At 45.0% G+C, this 21,171-nt stretch overlaps 1 protein-coding gene across 2 annotated transcripts in view; it reads left to right on the plus strand.

Moving 5' to 3' along the window:
* SDHC (succinate dehydrogenase complex subunit C) overlaps window positions 1–21,171 on the plus strand; it is a 125,296-nt gene that overhangs the window by 26,071 nt on the left and 78,054 nt on the right. For both annotated transcript variants that reach the window (XM_078670912.1, XM_078670911.1), the window contains exons 2-3: window positions 16,095–16,151; window positions 19,565–19,666. In XM_078670912.1, coding sequence (XP_078527038.1) covers window positions 19,575–19,666 — 92 coding nt within the window. In that variant the 5' untranslated portion in view covers window positions 16,095–16,151; window positions 19,565–19,574. The remainder of the gene's footprint in view (window positions 1–16,094; window positions 16,152–19,564; window positions 19,667–21,171) is intronic.

A 21,171-nucleotide genomic window follows, 5' to 3' on the forward strand; every position in this document is an offset into this window, starting at 1 on the left:
CCCTTTTGCATTATTCAGCTGCATGCGCTTTCTAGTCTTGAGTGTGTTACTGCTGCCTATAAGGGCATCCGAGTTGCTTCTAAGCTTATGAATTGTTCGGCCATTGCACAGTCTCTTTTACCAGTCAAGTAAATAGTTTGACTACCTGTAGCATTTGTGTTCACAGTGCAAGGATTGAATAACTTATTATTGTAAACAAACAGGAGTTACCACGGAAACGCATATATATCCCACAACCCAGAAAATGGCTTTCACATTCTCTTGTCATTTTTTTGGCATTCTGTGTGGCAGTTGCGACTTCCTCACTAATCCCTTTGTTCGTTTCCGAGTAGTAAGTGAAAGGGCGAGTTGTGTGGGCCCGCAGCGTGGCCTCCAAACCTTCAAATCGACCAGTCAATCCATCCCTTACAGCCACGTGCTGATTTGGCCATTATTAATTTTTTATTTTAAGTGACAGTGCCTGGAGAGAGCGCGAACATGCCCCCCCTGGGAGCCCTATTGGAGCACTGCAAACCCGAGACATACGGGTTTGTGTCACCAAAACACAAACAAAGACATTTCACATTCTTGGCGATGCTTTTCCTGTCACAATACTGTGGAATGGAAAGCAAGAAACTGCACAGGAATTTGATCTAATTCTGGCATTAAGGGTTAGAGGGGCAAGTTACTTCTTATATTTTTGTAATTTAGGAGCTTTAAGTATGCTCAGGAATATGTCCTGCGCTATCAGTACTAATAAAATGGAGGTGCACTTCACTGACATTGTGAGAGGATAGGTGATGGGGCTACGTGATATGAGGCAGTTTGACAGGTACAGTTAAGTTTAAGAAGCTATCTTAGCACAGCCATCTTGCAGTCGGCTCGTTTCAAGAAGCCTGGTATACTTTTGATTAACAGTACTAACATTTCTTAACAAGAACGCAGTACTTTTAATGGTACAGTGCCATTTCTCATCATTTGGCAGATTTAGGCCATTATATTTTAAAGTGATTCCCTAGCAAATAAGTAACCATGACGATTAGTCATCAATTGAAATGATTTTAAAGATTGAGTGGTATTAAGTCCCTCCTCCTGTAGAACCAATGACGTGTCAGAAGGACAATGACACCAAAGGATGAAAGGCAGAGGCTGCCCAGCAGAGATGTGAACCTATAATCTGCAGAGAAAAACACACACACACACACACACACAAATACATAAATAAATACACACACACACATACAAACACACCCACACACAAACACACACGCACACATACATACATACAAACACACACAAACAAACCCAAACACATAAACACGCACGCACACATACATACACACGCATGCACACAAAGTCACTGAAAAAAAGGACCACTTAACACTAGGTATCCATTACATTAAACAATGTACCATGTGTAGCGCTTAACATAAAAGCCCTTTATAACTGACACCTATTACATTTTTTAGGAGCAGAAAAGAATGTTCTTTATCCTCTAAAAGGCAACAAATGAATAGCCCCTGACAACTATCCAACACTGCCTGAACATTCTAGCCATCCTAGCTGCAGAATCGGCTCTTCCCTGTATACCCGACCATATTGTATAATGCTATTAAAACAGAGACTTTTAACCACTACGACGCTAATGACAAAGCCAGCTCTTCATGGGCATTACCTGCGCTACACGGATGACGAGCTGGCTTTGTCATGAAGAGTGGGATCTCAATATTTCAGCACCGGAGGGGGAAAATCCCTAGCACCCAAGGTGTTAAGGTCGTTCCTGAGCAGCGCATGTGCTGCTCTTCGAAGCACGATGTATTCAGGTATGGACTTGTTAAAATAAGCTTGCAGTTTTGTCCTATAGCTGAAGGTTGGTAGGTTGGGGAAGTAGTGTCTGGGGTGTCCTTTAAACAAGCATTTGCAATGCAATAGGTCTCATTTTTGCGAGAGTTTAACCTTTTCCATGCTCATGACGAGCTGAGCTCGTCATGAGGCACGGTGCTCCGGTGCTCATGACGAGCTCAGCTCGTCATGGGCCATGGAACGCTCAGGTGCAGGGAGAATTCCCCTGCTGTGCTGAGCGTTCCACGGGAACCAATGCACCTGTGACGAGCTGAACTCGTCATGAGCACAGGAGCACTGTAGCTCATGACGAGCTCAGCTCGTCATGAGCATGGGAGCGCTGTGCGCGCCCCCCTCTCCCCCAGCACAGCGGGGGAATTACCCCTGCAGCGAAGGGGCTAAGCTATTAGCATTGTCAATGTTTAAAAACAAAAACATAAATAAAAGGCATTGCCATTTACAATGCCATTAGCTCTAACTTTAATAATGCGAGACCTATTGCATTGCAAATGCTTGTTGTTTATTGACGGTATGCCAAGCCCTGGGACAGTTAAGAGCGTTCACTGGGCAGTGCCAGGGGTTGCAGATTATTTCAGGGCATCTGCTAAACTAGTCGAGCTCAAAGGCATGCAGTTGCCACCCTTGATGAAAAAGTCCCTGTCTTCAGAAGGACAAACTGCCGAGAAATGCGCCACAATATTAATTTGCTCCTCACACGCTAGTAACCAGTGTTGTTACTCAGCCCTAGTGCAGTTTTTGCTGCCAGCTTCTGAAATGAATCAGTTTTCCTCGATAAGCTAGGAACCCACTGAGCTGGCTCGGCAGAAATCACATGGGGATTTTTTCACCTGAATTTAATATTGAAGAATCTGCAGCAGCTGTCTCTCGGCAGATCATAAGTTACACAACAAGGCTGCTGCCCGCTTCTGTGAAAGCCTAAGCTGGTAGATGCGCACATACACTGTAAGGGTTTATTAAACTTACACTTGTGTGAGACTCCTAAACGCCAAATACTTTTGAAATGACTCAAATTACATTCAAAACCTGAAAGGGGGAAGGCTCAGACCCTTGATTACAGTGACTGTAATCAAGGGAAACCATTGCTTGCATACTTCGCAGCTCGTGGTGAGTGAGCCAAGGTGACAGGATGTGGCATACTGCTGACTCTGGAACTGGAGAACTCGGTTCGAGTCTCAACGTTGGTTCTTCGTCCTGTGATTCTGCGCAAATCACTTAAACACTAAAAACATGAATATGTCCTTGTGTAAAGTAACTGGCACTCAGGTAAAGCTCCAATCAATACCTTCGGTTGAGTTTGCGTTATAGATATAAATATGAAAAGGTGAAGAGTCCAAAAAGACCACTACTAACCTACCCCAGATACTCTGTGGAAACTCTGAAGAGCTTATGATGTGAGAGGGTAAGTCTGAGGTGACTAGCAGGGTGAGAGGCGTAGGTTTAGCCCACGAGGAAGAAGATTTCTAGTTTGAAGTCGTAACACATGTTCTATGAATAGTCAATTTCTACATTTTGCATAGAAATCTAGTTGAACTTACATGCCTGTAACAGATAAAATACAGAAGGTAGGCTGAAGACAAATTCACATATGATGGACCCCTTTTTTGCGGCAAACGTGTGACTCTTGGGGAACAACCCATGCAAGGTAGGATTCCTTACATTTTTTTAATCCCATCACAACATGCATGGCAGAATTCCTTACATTTTTTACTCCCATCACAACACTCCTCCTGATGAGTTAATGATTATGTCTTCACCTTCAAAGGGGGATCTGAAACCAGCTTGCTTTGCAGCTCACGTTTCTACAGATCTTTCAATTCGCTCCTCTAGTCAGACCCCCCAGGATATTGCGGCATGGATTAGCACGTTTAGCGGCACAAGGAATAGTACCAGGGTGTTAGGTGCATGCTCAAGTCGACTTATGAGGACTGAGCCAGGTAAGCAGGTGGTGACCTCCCTATGCAGTCTGTCTAACTTATTTGGATCAGCCACTACGATTCTGCGCCCTAGAGTACCTGAGGAAGAGGTGTCCTGCCTCACGGATCCAGGAGGCAGCGGTGCCCCGGCAGAGGTGCACACATTGGCACTAGAACATCCTAGGGAGAAATACAGCTCCCTCCCATGAGGTTAGGACTTGAGCTGTGCTTCCGTAGAGCTGCAGACACTTTAAACATGCCTATGCAAAGTAGAATACTCTGCTAAAACAGTTTCCATTGGTTTCAGGCTAAAAAGAAAGGATTATGAGTAAAATAAAGTGCCGCAAAAATGCTGCTAAATTTCCATATTTGTACCACTAAATTTCCATATTTGTGCAGCTAAATTTCCATATTTGTGCCGCTAAATTTGCTAAACCATGCCGCAATATCCTGGGGGTCTGCATAGAGGGGTCTGTTCCGTGAGCTTAGCCTCCCACCCGGTCATTTTATTCGCCTTATGCCATACTTCAATAAATGTATGAGTGTGTACCGGAAGAAGTGGGTTACTTCTACGTATCCGATACCGTTCCGCCCAATAGTTATCATTGGCCATTGCTAGCCGGTCCACTCTGTACACCGGCTCCTCAAGCGGCGAGAAGGCCCAACCATTAATATTAATGAGTTGGGAGGCCCAGTAATAGTGTTTAATATTAGGAACGGCGAAGCCTCCATCATATATCCCTCGCTGGAGTTTCTTGAGCGCAGTCCTGGGGCTGCCACCCCCCCCCCAGCAATGTGCGTTGTTCGGAATCAACAGTGTGAAAGAATGTCTCCGGTATCCAAAATACACCATTTCGAACTACATACAATAGTCGGGGAGGGACATCGTTTTAAAGAGAACCGCTCAGCCCACCAGGGAAACGGGCAGTTCTCTCCAGTGAGTCTCGTTATCCCGAAGACGATCTAGTTGTGCCTGGATATTTAGACGCAGGAACTCGGTCTCCAAGTTTGTTATCCATATGCCCAAGTATTTGAACGTCTCTTTCGGCACCAGTTCGGAGCATACAGATGTCAAGGGAGGGAGCTTTCCCGCTAACGTAAACACTAGGGATTTGTCCCAATAACACAGTATCCAGAGTATTTTCCGAACGATTGTATGATTATGGATAAGCCGATGAATGTTTGGCGCGGTCTGTGGGCATATAGTACGATATCATCGGCGTATAATGATATATGCTCCTCCCAGCCTCCCCGAGGTCCATTCCTCTGACCAATGGATCTCTCCGTATCCATACCGCTAACGGTTCCAATGCTAACGCGAATTGCATCGGTGACAGTGGGCAGCCCTGCGCCGTGCCCCGATGCAGCCAGAATGCTTGGGAAATAGTCCGATTTACTCAAACTCGCGCCATTGGGGTGGTGTATAGGAAGCGTATCCACTGTTGCAGCTTTGGACCCATACCGATTTTATCCAGGACAGTGAATAAGTATGTCCATTCTAACTGTCGAGTGCCATTGTGGCATTGAGTGACAGGAGGGCAGCAGTCCTATCTCTATTGCCTTGAGTCATCTGCATAACACCATAGAGACGTCTTACATTAAACCTGGTATTCCTGTGTGGCATAAAGCCGGATTGGCCTGGGTGAATATGGGATTGAATAACCGAGCTCAAACGAGTCTCAACGATGTTGGCTAGCACTTTGGCTTCAAAGTTGAGAAGAGAGTTAAGTCTGTAGTAACTACAGAGGTGAGGAGGTTTACCTTTTTTCAGGATGATCACAATGGTCGTCATCCTCAGGTCCTCTGGGAGCAGCCCTTCGTGTCTTGCGCCAAGAAACATATTAAACATATGTGGAAGCAATTTACTCGCCACGCATTTGTACAGTTCCGTGGGGAGTCCATTTGGGCTTGCTGCTTTCCCGGACTGTAAGTCGCGTATGGCGTTTTCTACTTCCTCTACGGTAAAGTCTGAGTCAAGTGCCTCTCTGTCCTCGTACTTGTGCGTTTGCAGAGCCATGTCTTTGAGTAACTCATTTGATTCTGCCTCCCCTGCGCGGACTGTGATTGATATATGTTCTCGTAATAGCCTGCAAAGACTTACGACAATTCTGCAGCTGTACCTCCCTGTAAGCCGTGCTCAGTTCTTATTGCGGATACCCAGTTGCGACTCGTATCCTTCTTTTCAAGCCAGGCAATTAGTTTGTTCGTTTTATCTCCCATGTCATAGGTCTTTCTCTGTGTGGCTAGCGCATGCGTGCACGCAGCGTTTTCCTCTAGATCTTTAAGTTTGTCCCAGTTTTCCCCTCCTGATGCAGAGCTCAGTGCCAGCTCAAGAGCCCATATCTCACGCTCCAAGGCATCAAATTGATCGCAGTTTTTTTTTGCGCTTGGTGCCACTCGTCGCTTGCACAAAGTCCCTGGTTACCACCTTATATGCCTCCCAGAGAGTAAAATTGGAACGCACCGTGCCTACTTTCTCGGTAAAATATTGATCAGTGCGCGCCGCAAACAAATCATGGGTCTAGCCTCGTGGGAGAGACCAATCCCGCCCGGTTCCACACAGCTGAACCTCTACTGGCGAATGATCTGATATTCCGTGTGCCTTGTGCACCTGCCCCCCAAAAGTCCCACTGGTATTGTGTGTGTGAAAATATAGTCGAGGCGTGATCCGCAGCCATGGGCTGAGGAGATATGCTATAAGTGTCTCAGGGTGGTGTTGTGGCTCCTCCAAATATCCGTCAGTCCCATAGCTCTTGCAAATGTATGCAATGTCGGGATTCTCGAATCCCCCCCCCCCCCCCCCCCAAATAAAATAAATCAGGGTCCTCTGCGGTAGATCGAGCAAAAGCTTACAAAGGTCAGGGAGTGTAATCTCATGTAGGCGTGGGGGGGATGTAGACCGAGCAGATATTCATCACTTGACCCTCTCATTTCCCACTCCAGGTGTGATGTACAACAAAGGGTACTGTGTTGGCTGTGCCCCTGGAGGATGTTTAAAGCCGGCATGTGCCAGAAGTGTGTATCCAAAACGATTGAGTGCTAAGTAATCGTGCCCCAGAGATGCGTCTCTTGTAGGAGTACTATGTCCGGGGAGTGCCTACACAGGTTTTGTTGAACCATAGTGTGTTTTATCTTGGCTCCCAGACCATTCACATTCCATGAGAGAACTGACAATTTAACAGTCAGATGTGCCGTCATTTGGAAACCATAGGCATTACCTCCCGCCCGACCCCCAGCAGGGCCCTTCCTCTTTCGGATAACATGTAAAATGTAAGAACGCAGGTTGCAGCCCGCTATTGACAGAGCATTGTGTCTGAAGCATAAACAGTCAAACAACAACAAAAGACCCCAAACAAAGCACCCCCCACCCTGCTATGGAGGCCGAAAACTACCCACATCCCCAACAGCAGAGCGGCTGTCGCCCTAAAGAACAAGAAAGTGTCAGAAGGCTGCCTGGCACCACCGCCCAAGAGTGCCAACCCACAGGCCAGCAAGCCCACCTCAACACAGTTCGGACAGCTGGCATACAGGCAGCCCCAACCCTACCAGCCGTGTACTGGTGCATCAATGCAGTTGAGTATCAACAGCAGCCTTCCCCCACGACTGTAAAGGAGATATCTATACTTGAAGTCCAGTTCTACCCATGTAACAAACCATGGACTGGAGTTCGGTCCATCATTCTCCTGGGTATTTCGCTTCACTCATGGGACTCCCAAACCGGGAGCTCCTGTATCTGGAGTCCGACCTCGCCCCTTTGCGTCGGTCTGGGGATTCAAGATTGCGGTAGCGACTCCCACGCCAATTCGTCTCCTCCCTCAGTCGATGGGCCATGGGAGGACCCCCGTTCAGCCACTGTTGGACCTCTACAGGCGATGTGAAGAGCCAAGATTTATCACCCTCTATGACCTTGAGCTTTGCTGGGAAGAACATCATATATTTGATCACTTTCTCCCTGAGGGGCCATTCGACCCCATCGAACGTGCGCCTCTCCTGTTGTACTTTTAGGCTGAGGTCCGAGAAGAACCGCACTGTTGCGTTTTCGTATGGGAGGTCGCCTCTCACTCTGGCAGTTTGCAAAATTGTGTCCTGATCATGAAAGTTCAGTATGCGCACAATGATCGTGCGTGGGGCCCTCGGTTTCGGGATTGGAGCTCTGTGTGCCCTTTGAGATGGAAAATAGAGGGCACAACCTCTTCGGCTTGAGGTGATTTATGATAAGATCTTCAATGAAGAGGTTCATACTAGACCCCTCCGCTCCCTCAAGCACTCTCACCACACGGATGTTATTGTGGCGGGCCCTCCCTTCTTGTTCATCCAGATGTAGAGCCATCAGTTTAGGTTGGTGTGTCAATTTCTGCACTCGTTCCTCCTGTTCACTCACTGCAGATTGAAGCTCCCCTATGCTCTCCTCAGTCGCTGTAACCCTCTCAGAGGTTTTTCGCATGTCCGCCCTCATGAGGTTCATTTCTATTATGACCTTATCGATTTTAGTTTCCAATTTCGTACCCACAGATTGGATTGCTGCCATAATTGAGCTAAGTGAGGGTTAATCTCTGAGCCGGTGGGTCAACGGGAGCCCCCTCCTCGGAGTGTTGGTGCTGCGGGGCATTGTATTTGTCAATTTCTTTTGGTTTGTGACGTAGCCGGGATCCCTTTCGGTTTCGTCATGACGTCCTCCACTTCGGATGGGGATGCTGCCCAGTCTTCCAAACGTCACCACTTCTGCTTGGCGTTATCTTCCAGGGACCCCGGGCCTATCTGACTGAGGATATGGGCCCTCACCCGGCGTATTGCCCCCCGCAATCTGTCTGCAGTGCCCCCAGTCTGGATGTTGCAGCGGGCGCACCAACGGAGTCCAACCACTCCGAACTATCACTCTGATGAGCAATTGCGGCTGTCTGGCCTATACTGGATCTAAAGCGTCCCCAGCAGGCAGTATCCCGGCTAATCTCTGTCGAGGCTGCAGCTGGCTAGGGGAACCACAGGGTTGCCGGCATTTCTCCGTTGTCCAGGCATGTAGGGTGTCCCCCCCCCCCGGCTGCTACGCGATAGTCCACCCTGGCAGCAGTGTGTTGCTGATATCCCGGTGCACACGCTACGCATTTCCAGACAACAGCGTCCCAGGCCGGGAGCCCGATGCCAATTCCAGGCCACTCTCAATAGTCCGGGGCCCCCGCAGATCAAGGCCAATATCGCATGCATCGGCTCAGCTGTATTGAGTAAGGAGGGGTGCCTGCAATCTATGCTCCCCAGCACCGTACTGCACCGGCGTCTCCGACACTGGTCCACCGGCGCCGCTCAGCAATTATTTGCCGCAGGGAAATACACTGTTTTCAGGCCACGGAGGCACACCGAAAACAGGATTTGGGCAGCGCCACACTCTGGGGGGGGGGGGCTCCACAGCGCCGTCGTCCTGCTAAGGCCGCAGGCATAGGCCTCAGACGCGGGAGCTCGATTTGCACGGCACCCGGGCACCGCGTCCTGCATGCAGGGTGGCAAACAACGTGATTCCGCCCCCTGTCGGGCCAGGGTACCTCGCAAGGATCGAGGATGGTCCTTCTTCCTCGCAGTCAGGATTCCGCACCAACGCAGGCTCAAGACACCCCCTCGGACTCCAGATTGCCCCGGGAAGGCAGCAATAGCCGGATAGCACAGGCTTTATCGTAGGCCCAGGTGGAGCAGCAGAGTTACGCCACCATCACGGCCGATGCCAAGACACGCGGCCCAAAAAAGATTTTTAGTCCAGATAGTAGGATTTCTTATGCCACCAATTAATTACTTCATTACTTTTACAAACATAATTTTGCTTAACACGGTTACTCCAATATATTAATTCCCCCATATATTTTTTGAGTGTTAGAGATGAAGTAGGGAAATGGAAACAGCATTTGCGATTTTCTTGCCCCTTCCTACACCTCTCTTCTTGATTATTACTGTGCATAACCCTCGGCTTCTCAGTTGAACTTAAATTAGCAGAGTATCACTGCTCCCGTATTTAAGCATTCAACAGTATCACTTCTCTTTAAAAAGCATCTAAGACCCAACTTAGATCACATGCACCATGCTAGTCTACAAAGCAGCTGACAATAAAGAAATCTTCCTGGCAGGAGCTGGAAAGAAGATGGCGTGAGACAAAAAAAACAAGAAGACAAAGACTCGTACAAATACCCCCTTTCCAGGTCATGCAAAAAATAAATTAGCTCGGAAAACCCATATTTTCACACTAATTAATAAAGCGGGTAATTCAACCAAATAATTATTAAAATCCCTCAATGAATATGTTAAGCCTCAGACCTGCTCCCATGACATCCCGACATCTCTAGAACTATGCAACTCCCTTGCGAACTTCTTTGACGAAAAACTAAAATTAATAAATCTGAATTTCCTGGTATATTTCTATCTAGTCTGAAGATTTATCAAACTACGCCCGCCCCCCTGTTTAAAAAATTGTTTCTGCAGTCTGGAAAATGTTGAACCTTTTACTACTGAGCAAATCTGGGGCACACTGGAGAAAGATAAAACAGACTCTCTCCTTCAGACCCCTGCCCTTCCAGGAGTTATATAACCTTTCTAACCTGATTGCACCCACCAATTTGTCACCGTTAAATCTGTCTGCAGACACCGGGAAAACCCTCAAGCATGGAAAGCTCCTCATTACAAAAGAAAGCTAAAGTTAACTCTAAGAATGTATCCAACTAACGTCCCATTTCGTTACTTTCACTTCTGAGCAAGATGCTGGAAGGCCTCATTAATCAACAACTCTCAGCTTATTTAGAGGAACATAAGATCCTGGACCCTTGGCAATCGGGTTTCATTGCCTTTCACAGCAGAGACCACCTTGGTTGAGGTCACAGACTCCATTAGACTTTCACTGGATGCGGGTACCCCATCCATGCTGGTGCCGCTTGACCTGTCAGGTTTTCACACATTGTCCCATACCAGGCTGATTCAGATGCTTTGATATAGGCCTCTTTGGGAAAGCTCTACAAAGGTTCAGGAACTTCATGAAAAATCAGACACAAACTATTTCTCTTAAGTCACGCACTATGCTGATTGACAAGGGTGTTCCGCAGGGCTTTCGTTTAAGCCCTACTTTATTTAACATCTTTGTGGGCCCCTTTGCAAAACATATGGATTTGAAATATTATCATACGCCGATGACACCAAGCGTGTCATCTCATTTGGTAAAGTTCTGGATGAAGTAAAAACTTGCTTTTCAAAATGCATGCAAGAGATTGCGGCCTGGATGACGAACTGTTTACAATTAAAGTGGCTAAACTGAGATTATGCTGTTCGGTATGGCCCAATAGCTGTGGTCTCCTGAATGGTGGCCCCCTGAACTAGATCAAGCATTCATTCAGGCAAGCGGGCACCCTGGCACGAAAACTTTTCACAGCACAAGAGACTCAATTGATGGAACTTCAGCTAATACCGATCTAAATTAGCCATCCCAGGACTGCTATCTTTTTCCAAAACAAAATCATACATTTTGGAATGCAGGCACAAGTGAAGCTGGGGAATGCGCAACCCCTGCCCAGGACTCCAAGGCCCCCCTGGGGATTTTGCCCCACAGATTGTAGACCTCTGGCGTAGAGTGCAGTGGTTTAGTCGCAAGTAGTTTAGAGGACAGTGGCACAGATTTCAGTGTTGCAGAGTAGAGTGCCATAGAGTGCGTTGGCGTGGTGTGCAGTGGCTTAGAGAGCAGCGGCATAGATTACAATGGTGCAGAGGAGAATAGAGTGGCGTAGAGTGCAGTGATGTGGAGTACATTGGTGTAAAGTGAATTGGTGCATAGTAGAGTGGCCTAGAGTGTTGGCGTGGAATGCAGTGGCATAGAGCACAATGCTGCAGAGTAGAATAGTGGTGCAGAGTGCAGTGGCATAGAGTGCTGTGGTGCATAGTAGAGTGGTGCAGAGTGCGTTGACATGGAGTGCAGTAGCGTAGAGTGATGCAAAGTAGAGTGGCATAGAGTGCAAGGATGTAGAGTGCAGTGCCATAAAGTGTAGTGGAGTTTAGTTGCGAAGAGTGCAGTGGTGCATAGTACAGTGGAATAAAGGGTGTTGGCTTGGCGTGCGGTGGCATGGAGCACAATGGTGCTGAGTAGAAAAAACTGGCTCAGAGTGCAGTGTCATAAGGTATTGTAGAGTATAGTGGCGTAGATTGCTGTGATGCATAGTAGAGTGCAGTGGCGTAGAGTGATGCAAAGTAGTGTGGTGTAGATGGCAGTGGTATAGAGTACAGTGGTGCAGACCAAAATAGAGTGACGTAGAGGGCAGTGATGTAGAGTGCAATGGTGTAGAGTGCAGTGGCATAAAGTGTAGTAGAGGTTAGTGACTTATAGTGCAGTGGTGCGGAGTGGATTGGGGTAGAGTGCATTGGCGTAGAGTGTAGTGGCGCAAAGTAGATTGTTTCACAGTAGAGTGGCAAAGAGTGCAGAGTAGATTAGAGGGGCATAAAGTGGAGTGGTACAGAGTAGAGTGCATTGGCGCAGAGTGGAGTACAGTGACGTAGTGTGGTATGGCATAGAGAGGAATATGCATGGTGTGGTATCAAACTGCCATTGCAGACAACACATCTTCAATTGAAATGATCATTACATTTGCACTGACATACAGTTTTACTGATAAGTGTACAGTGCACATACAATAATGTTTGAAACTGTCATCATCTAGTATATTGATTTGTTTTGATCATTAAAACATTTATTTGCACTACACTTCAGAATTACCCAAAATGTGCTTCATTTGTGCTTTTATAATTCTGATGTATTCTGAAATATCTACTCCGTTCAGTTACAGACATTTAAAATTTGTTGTGTGCTAGAAAAAACCTAACATTGTACAGCCTTCCTCAAGCACTCCCACAGTAGCCAGCATGCTTGTCACATAAATCCTCTCACTTAGGGTCAGAGGAAGAAAAGTAAACACCAAGCTCCCTGGAAGACTGAGCCTGCCATTTGACCTCCGTCTTTGAATTCACAGCAAATGTGACAAGATAACAAGATGTAAAGGCTTGTTTACAGAAATCTAGTACTGGTGGAAGACTACAGTAAATAGGGTTTGTGATGAACTCAAGCTGGACAGCCTTAAACAAATAGGCAAGCAAATAGAAAGCAAACAAATGTCAGTTACATACCACAAAGCCAATGTTAAGCAATGTGTGGAATGCATTCTCAGGGAAGCTTTTCGATTGTCCCCAAAACGTCGTTAGCAAGCCATAGCTTCTTCTGTCTGGTAGGCTTTGACCATGTGACAGGCCATACCTTACCATACTCTACAGTGACAGGTCGTACATTATCATGCTATTCAAAATTGAGCCACCCTCGCCTCACTTTACCTCTACCCACCCCTGAAGTCACACTCACCTCCTTTTAACTCTACACACTTCTCAGCCCCCACCCCTGAGCCATCAAGTCAGTATAACCTCCCTTTACCTCTGAAACATCTGGCTATTTCTTTTGACAAATTGCTGCTTATTCAGAAACCATTTTTTTTTTATTTCTCCGACTGGAATTGAGAGGACCTTGTAAAAATGATCCAGCTGGCAATCTTGCTGGGGTACAGAAGTGAAAGGAAAGGCCGACAGTTGTTTTTTTTTGTTGTTTTTTTTACAACACACAACAGAATTTAAGTACCTGAATACACATTTCAAAATTTAATCTATTAGGAAATCACAAATAAAGCAATTTCTTTGCACCTCTGAAGTATGATAGAAACAAAAATGTTGATGGCATCAAAACAAATCAAGACACTTTACTTGGTGATGCGCAAAAGATAAATATTGCCTGAAATCAGATTTCAACCGGTTATTTCTTGATCACTATATCGATTTACCAGTAAAACTGCAAGTCTATGCAAATTTAGCGCCAATTCAGCGGAAAACGTGCTGCCTGCAAATGACAGTGAGCTTCCTCACCAGTGCTCCTAAATGCATCATTGGCTACTACATACCACACCTTTACCACTCTCCTGCTGATTGTGCGTGGATCATTTACTAAACATGTTCTTTGTGTGACCTGGATTTTACACAAACCCTATGACTTCAGTGCATGCATATCACTTGACAGTCACAAGTACTATTATTAGCCCTGCAGAAAAGTCTTTTTTTTTTTGTGCACACATAAACTACATTTCTATCTGGCCTTTTCCTATCTTGGGCAGATCATTGTTATACTGTTAAATGGAACGCTGTGCATCGAGTTTCTCAACAATACAGTCATCAACTTAGCATTGTAATTACTTTTTGCTTCTATCCATTTTGTGTAATCAACTAAGTGCTGGCGTAGTAAAAACAAGCATTGTCAAGGTCAATAGGTCTAGCGATATTTGCCATATTTTGTTGTTTTTTTGCTTTGTCCGTGCTTGTTTTTTTATGGTTTTTGCAAAATGTTATTGTAGGAGAAGCTTCCAGGCCTCATCAATCTAAAAAACAAATTAACTAAAAACAAAGATGGTTCTTTGTTCTCAAAAAACACAATATTGCCATAGCAGCCCCTGGCATTTAAAAGAACTACTTAATGTGTGGATGGGCTCCTTGTGAAAGGGTAGAATGACTTCATGAACAGTGGAGTTAGCCAGTGGCTTAAGTAGGCTGGCGTATTGCACTAATGGTGAATGCTTTAGTGGGCAGGCGAAAAATGTTAGTGAGACAATACCAAACTAATGGATGAAGAGATCTGGCTGAAAGCCCTTTTATTTAAGTATATTTTTTATTTAAGTATATATATAAGTATATATAAAGGGACTTCCCAGGCCCTTGTGCTTCTGGATCTGTCGGCTGCTTTCGACACGGTGGACCATGACATCCTTCTCCACCGTGTCGGACAGGCCGGCATCCAGGGTCCTGCCCTCGAGTGGATTGAGTCTTTCCTCGTCGGCAGAGCACAAGCCGTGCGTTTGGGCCCTTATACGGCAGCCAAGACACCTACGACTTGTGGAGTCCCTCAGGGCTCATCCCTCTCTCCCCTCCTGTTCAACCTGTACCTCCGGCCACTGATTCATTCGCTCAAGAGGTGGGATATCACAGTGTTTAATTATGCTGATGATTTGCAGATCATCTTCCCTCTCGACTCTCCTGACGCTAATAGCTTCCAAACGGTCATGATCCACATCCAGCAGTGGATGAACCACAACCAATTGAAATTAAATCCCGGAAAAACTGAGCTTATTCTTCCTGGGAACAGCCCAGTATACTGGGGCCCTCAGTTCTGGCCCAAGGAGCTGGGCTCCCCCGCCCCTGCAAGCTCGGTGAAGAGCCTAGGGGTGGTCATTGACGCGGAGCTCTCTCTTAAGGCTCAAGTAGGGGCTGTGATCTCCGCCTGCATGTTCCAGCTTCGTAAAATAGTCCATCTACTACCGCATGCGGCACTGGTCCAGGTTGTCATCTCCCTGGTACTATCCCGCCTCAATTTCTCTAACTCTTTATACCATGGACTCCCACAAATAACTGCTTCGCCGTCTTCAAATTGTGCAGAACCAGGCGGCCAGACTTATCCACAACGCCAAAGTGGCAGTCTGCGAAACCCCTGCTGCGCAAACTGCATTGGCTACCAGTTGAACAAAGGGAGGACTTTAAGATCGGCTGCCTGACTTTCAAGTCTCTTCACTGCACCTGCCCCGACTTCCTCAAAACACTGATCATGCAGCACCGACCGGCGCGCAATCTCCGGTCGGCTCATCTGCACTTGCTGGTCGCCCCCAAAGTTAAAACTAAAAAGTTCGGCGGCCGCAGATTTGCCCACCTGGCCCCCAAACTATGGAATCCCCTTCCCCTGTCAGTTAAGTCCAGCTGTTCCCTACTTAATTTTAGGAAGCTTCTGAAAACCCGTCTTTTCACCCAAACCGGTTAGCCTGTCTCCTCACAATCCCTGCACTCTTTCTTCTAGCGCCAGGAAACTTATGGTGTCAGTGCGCTTTATAAATGTCACATAAGATAAGATATTCTACATGAAATTTAGTAAAATCAAAAGGTCATGGCTAACACCAGGTCCAAAAAAGGCAAATTTTTCAACTATGTAAAATTTACATGGTTTGACAATAAGCCTCGCTTTGAACTGTTTAACATTAAACAGGAAGTGCTTTTTGTATCAACTGTACCCTGCAGTATTTTTTGGAGACCTCCCTAGACATCTTTAGTGTTTGATGAGAAGTCGATCTTCTGCCCCAGGGCATTCATCGGGAACCTGCTTGGCTGTTGGGATAGTAATCTGGTTGTCAACCTGAGCGGACTGGTTTTTGCAGCTAGCTTACAAATTGTGTCTTCAGCTAATTTGTGAAGTCTTTTTTTGTGTGCTTTCATTGCTATATGATATTCTTAATTTCTTTTGCTTTCCTTTTTCAGATACGCTGGACGGCAGGGCTTACGATCTCAATTTTCCCCAGTTTTCTCACTCAGAAAGTAAGTTTTTGAGTTTAAATACTTTCCTTTACCTGTTGAAAATGCATGTAATTGGATTTATGCAGTACATACTCAACTAGGGCCCATTGTACATACCACTTGGGAAGTAGGAGGCCCAGGGATTAAGTCGGATCCATATTTATCTGCATTGAGGACGTTTGAGGAATTTTGGTCTGTGGGATAGAGGAGCTAGATGTCCTTAAAGGGGTCAACATGGTAGGTTTCAAATCCTTTCTGATATTCACTTGTGACGGGGCAAGACAGAATGCAAGGGGCATTTTGTTCTGGATCTTTAGCACGTAGAGAAAAAAACTGATTGGTGGGGTTATGGTGGCCCAGCACTGTGAGCCTAAGATGTTATTTTGAAAGATGACATTCATTGCTTGCCATCACTTCAGTGCCCACATATTTTGAGGAATGTTGTATGTTGTACCTGCAGGTTAACTGCATGGCAATACGTTTACTTCATGCTCTCGCTGATGCAAGTTTTTTATTTGGTCTTCCCAGAATTTCATATTTGCTACTTTCCTTTTTTTTGGTTTGCTGCCCTCATCAAAGTAAACCACCAAGCTATGTTATTGAAACTCCCCAACCCCCCACACACGCAAACATATCTGGCTCGGCTGTCAGCATTAAAAAGGTCCCCAAAGTCTCTGTCCAACCCCTCGTTCTCCAGTTGATGGTACTCTTCACTCTCATCACAAAACGGGCATACAGTTTTGATCTCAACACTCTTCTAGCAATGTTTCATTTCTTGAACCCTTCCTGTTGTCCATCTTGATCACCATTGACATGATCTCCTCTTGCGGTTTCTCAGACAGTCTGTATGTTGGCATGCCCAAGTTCATGACCCAACTCGAAACCAAGATTCCCTTAGACCTTGGATATCCTTTGCCTCCCTGCTTTATCAACTCTCATTATTTTCCTCTCACCTGCTACTTTATCACAGTGCACCTAACAAAGCACATTAAAGTCCATTTGTATTTTCTTTGTTTTTTTCCTTTATTCTGACAGTAATGTATGATCATAGAAAACAGCCAACGCATTTCGCTCCTCGAAGTTCCAAAGGCTTGTACTTTAAACAAGGCTTCATGGTCAAAATACAAATCATTTGTTCTTAATCCTATGTCTGAGAATTAATAACTCTTAGTGACGAAGTAGCGATCCCAATATGTCAGACAAACTCCCACTTTACAATCGGTGCGTACATGTGAACCGTCTTGGTTGGGATCATAGGGGGGATGTACTTCCAGTGGTGGATATGTATTTAATTAAATAGCGAGATGTACCACCGTGATATGTGGCTTTATGTCCTCTGCACCCTCTCCCTCAAAAATCCCCCCTATGATCCCAACCAAGAGGGTTCACATGTACGCACCAATTATAAGGTGGGAGATTGTTTGAAATATTGGGATCGCTACTTCATCACTAAAGAGTTATTACTTCTCAGACATAGGATTAAAAACAAACGATTTGTATTTTGACCTGAAGTCCTGATGAAGTTCCAAAGGCTTGTACTTGAGAGGAACAAAACTGTTGGCTGTTTTCTATGATCATATATTGCTGTCAGAATAAAATAAGAAAATAAAGATAATACAAATGGACTTTTATGTGCTTTGTTTGGGGCACCTCCTTTTGTGAAAGCTGTTGAAAGAATCTGGAACCAGGGGCATCAAAGGGTGACAGGTGCCAAAGTTTTGTGTACAACAACTATCTTGACTATACCAGCAGTGAGAGAGTAAGGTGCTAGCTAGCAGGTCCGTCACCCCACATTTTTGAATTTAGAGTTTTCGGAACTAAGAATAGAGTTTTGTCCCTCAGGTTACATATGGTACCCTTCATGCCATGTTCCACTATTGGTAACCGTTTTATGATGCTCAACATAGAAAAGCCCTCAAGGACGTCCTCTTCCAGGCTCCTAGTTTCCTGATGACCGCCCTAGTCTTGAGTAGGTCGGACTGTTTTAACAGTCCGCAAGTGGCACTTTTCCTACCTTGCCGCTGCAATGCACTAAGTATTCTCTTCTTGTGACAAGATCACAAACCTTGACATGTTCATTCTATATGACATGCCCATACACAGTCCTACCTCATTTCCCTGTACCAATATCTATCTATTAAGTGCAGTGTCCGTTGCAGATTACCCTAGTGATCAAGACTGTTCACTAGTCTGGATGATGCACCTGCGCCCAGCGAGTGGTACTGAGACCTGAGAAGACTTTGGGCAGCATCTCCAGCACCCCCAAAAAAGTGTTGCTCTCTACTGAAGAAGGACAATTATTCTGAAACACGTGTCTAGAGATACACAGCACTGGCTGCACCACCAAGGGTGAAAAACTAAAGCCTGACACCGAAGAAAGTGTTATCATGCACTGCATTTATTATGATGCATCTGGGCAAACTGAGTGCTGGAGTGAGGCAGTGTGTGCCCACCCCCCTCCTAACGTCTCAGACACACTCTGAGGCTGATCTAAAACTATTAAGTTGCAATGCACATTAAAGATGCCTTACCTAGGTTTGCAAAATGTGTCCCACTATGCTGCAAGATTGTAGACCAACTCCAACATTTTGAAACAAAATTAGTTCATTTAAAATAATTTGCAAAATTGTTGTATTTCAAGCACAAACCTCCAACCATTTAAGACTGTTCAAATAACTTAAATATTCAGTATACTTTTGCTTTCAGCTTATGCTCCATGTTTTTCCAGTGACTATTCTAAACATGAATCATTCTGTATTAAATGTGCACTATTATTTATTTAAAAAAATAAGAATATTTATCTTTACTCTAATTTTCCTTCATGGTTTTAATCAAAAATATATTTTACACTGTGTTGCACATTAAGCATGGAATGTCACACATAAGCGCTAAGGCAATGTCCCACATAAGCAACCTGAAACTTGGCAGCTATGTCACACGCTTGGTACTCTTTTCCGAAACGGTCTATCTTTTACAGATTTTTGAAGAAACAACAAATACTCTTCTTCCATATGTATCAGCTGATATCTTCGAGTCTTTCTCTCACTAGCCCTTGGAGTTTTAAGTGATGTAACTGTGCTTAGTTGAGGGCACTGTCTGTTTAAATTTTTTTTATATATTGTGGGGAAAGTGGTCTTGAAATATACTTCATGGAGAAATCGTCTCAAATCTAAAGAAGGTACCCTGTTTAGACAACTATTGTTAGAGGGAATGGAGTTTTCTATCTTCATCAGCATACTGATTCCTTTCTCATTGGAATACAGTCAGTATTTTCTGGCACTCTAGGTGCTTATTTCTTGTCATGCATTGTTCCTTTGTAAGCCAGCCCTCATGGCTTTCACAATCAGTAACCTAAATTCTGGCTCCTTGTTTCTTTGCATTCGCATGTAGATTGTATTTTCCATAAATGTGTTTTCTCTTAACATTTCACGCAGTGCTGTCCCCATGACGACGGCAACAAACCAGCGACTGGAGCAATTTGAGGAGAAAAACACACGACTGAACCGTCCCATGTCTCCCCACATAACAGTATACAGGTTTGGAATGCTTACCGTTTCTATTAAAGTGAACTTATTAAAGATTTCATCTCGTTTCCAAGCCCCATTCACCACTTTTGCATGTTGTGCCATCTTGTATCATACCTCATTCACCACTTTTGCATGTTGTGTCATTTGTATCGTACCTCATCATTTTCAGTCACTGTTCTGCACAGTTGCATTGCCACATTATATGTGAAAGTGTCACTGTACATTGCAGCTATTCTTTTTTCCTTGATCATTGGCTCCATTTACTTTATAGGCATCTCATTTTTTGACTATATAAAGCCTCATAATGGACCCCTGGCCGTCACTTAACTGTAAACCTAGTTTGTATTGCTTTCACAGTAACATCTGTGTCAGTGATTAAGTAAAAAGTGGTAAACAAATTTGTCCATGGTCACTGGGTGAAACGAAGAGGGATATTATCTGCTGCAGAAGTCTGGCCCAATGTGGAATATGATATGGGCGATTCTGTGCAAGCCACCCATTTTCTGAAACTCTCTCCTCATCCCACTGAACACAACTAACGTCTCTAAACACCTTCTTAAACAGCCCCTCGTGAAGGAGTTTGGAAACACTTTCATAGTAACCATACTCGTCATCTGTGAGCTGTAATCTGCGAAAAGGCTTTGGCAAATAAGATGTTCTGCATGAGTATTCAGTCAGATGCTAAAAAGAGAGAGAACGGACAGACTCGATTATTACATGTGTGTCTGTTCTCATAATGAAAGTGCCTGTCAGCGATCTATTTTTAGTCGGAATTTTTTTTTTTTTTAAATGATGGACGGAATGCTTGAATTATTCTCCGGAACTGGTAATCACTGTTGAACGCATCCTAGTCCATCGTTATTTTGCACACTGTCACCTCAATTTGGACACAGCCATAAGCAAATCCGCCTTGACCCTACTCTAGTAGGAACTGTCCAGCCCGGGCTGCCATGTTAGGTCGTCCATTAACCACAAAACATGCTACCCACGACAGGTTTTACCCTGGTTGGGGCTCCTCAGTCTGGTATAGCTTGGGTCTAGTGGCACAGTGAGCACTGGAACCCACCTCAAGGTGTATCTATTACAGAATAATGCACTGAGGTAAACAAACAATTCTAGTTTCAGGCTTGCAATACTAGTGATTTTTTCTGTTGCATATTGTATGATCCACTGATGCATTTTGAGAAGACTGGCTTCTGTCACAGTTGTCTACCACATTTTTTTACCACTGACTATCAACACCATCAAGTCCTCTGCTAAGAAAAATATGGCACATCCTTAAAGTGCACACCTAACAAGACTGGGAAATGGCCCATTGTATCCACCGAGCAGCAAGATGACTCTGTTTGACACCATAGTTACAGAGATCAAAGCCATAAAACATTTCAGGGCCATCCCTTGCTTAATGTATCGAAATGTCAAATTTTCCTAACCTTTTGTACTAAAGTAGCCTAACACCACGACTAGAAAGATTGGAACAAATCCAACTTAAGGGGTGAAATACTAAAATTCAT

Source organism: Lissotriton helveticus, chromosome 12 (genome assembly GCF_964261635.1).
Source record: "Lissotriton helveticus chromosome 12, aLisHel1.1, whole genome shotgun sequence".
In the NCBI taxonomy this organism is placed as follows: domain Eukaryota; kingdom Metazoa; phylum Chordata; class Amphibia; order Caudata; family Salamandridae; genus Lissotriton; species Lissotriton helveticus.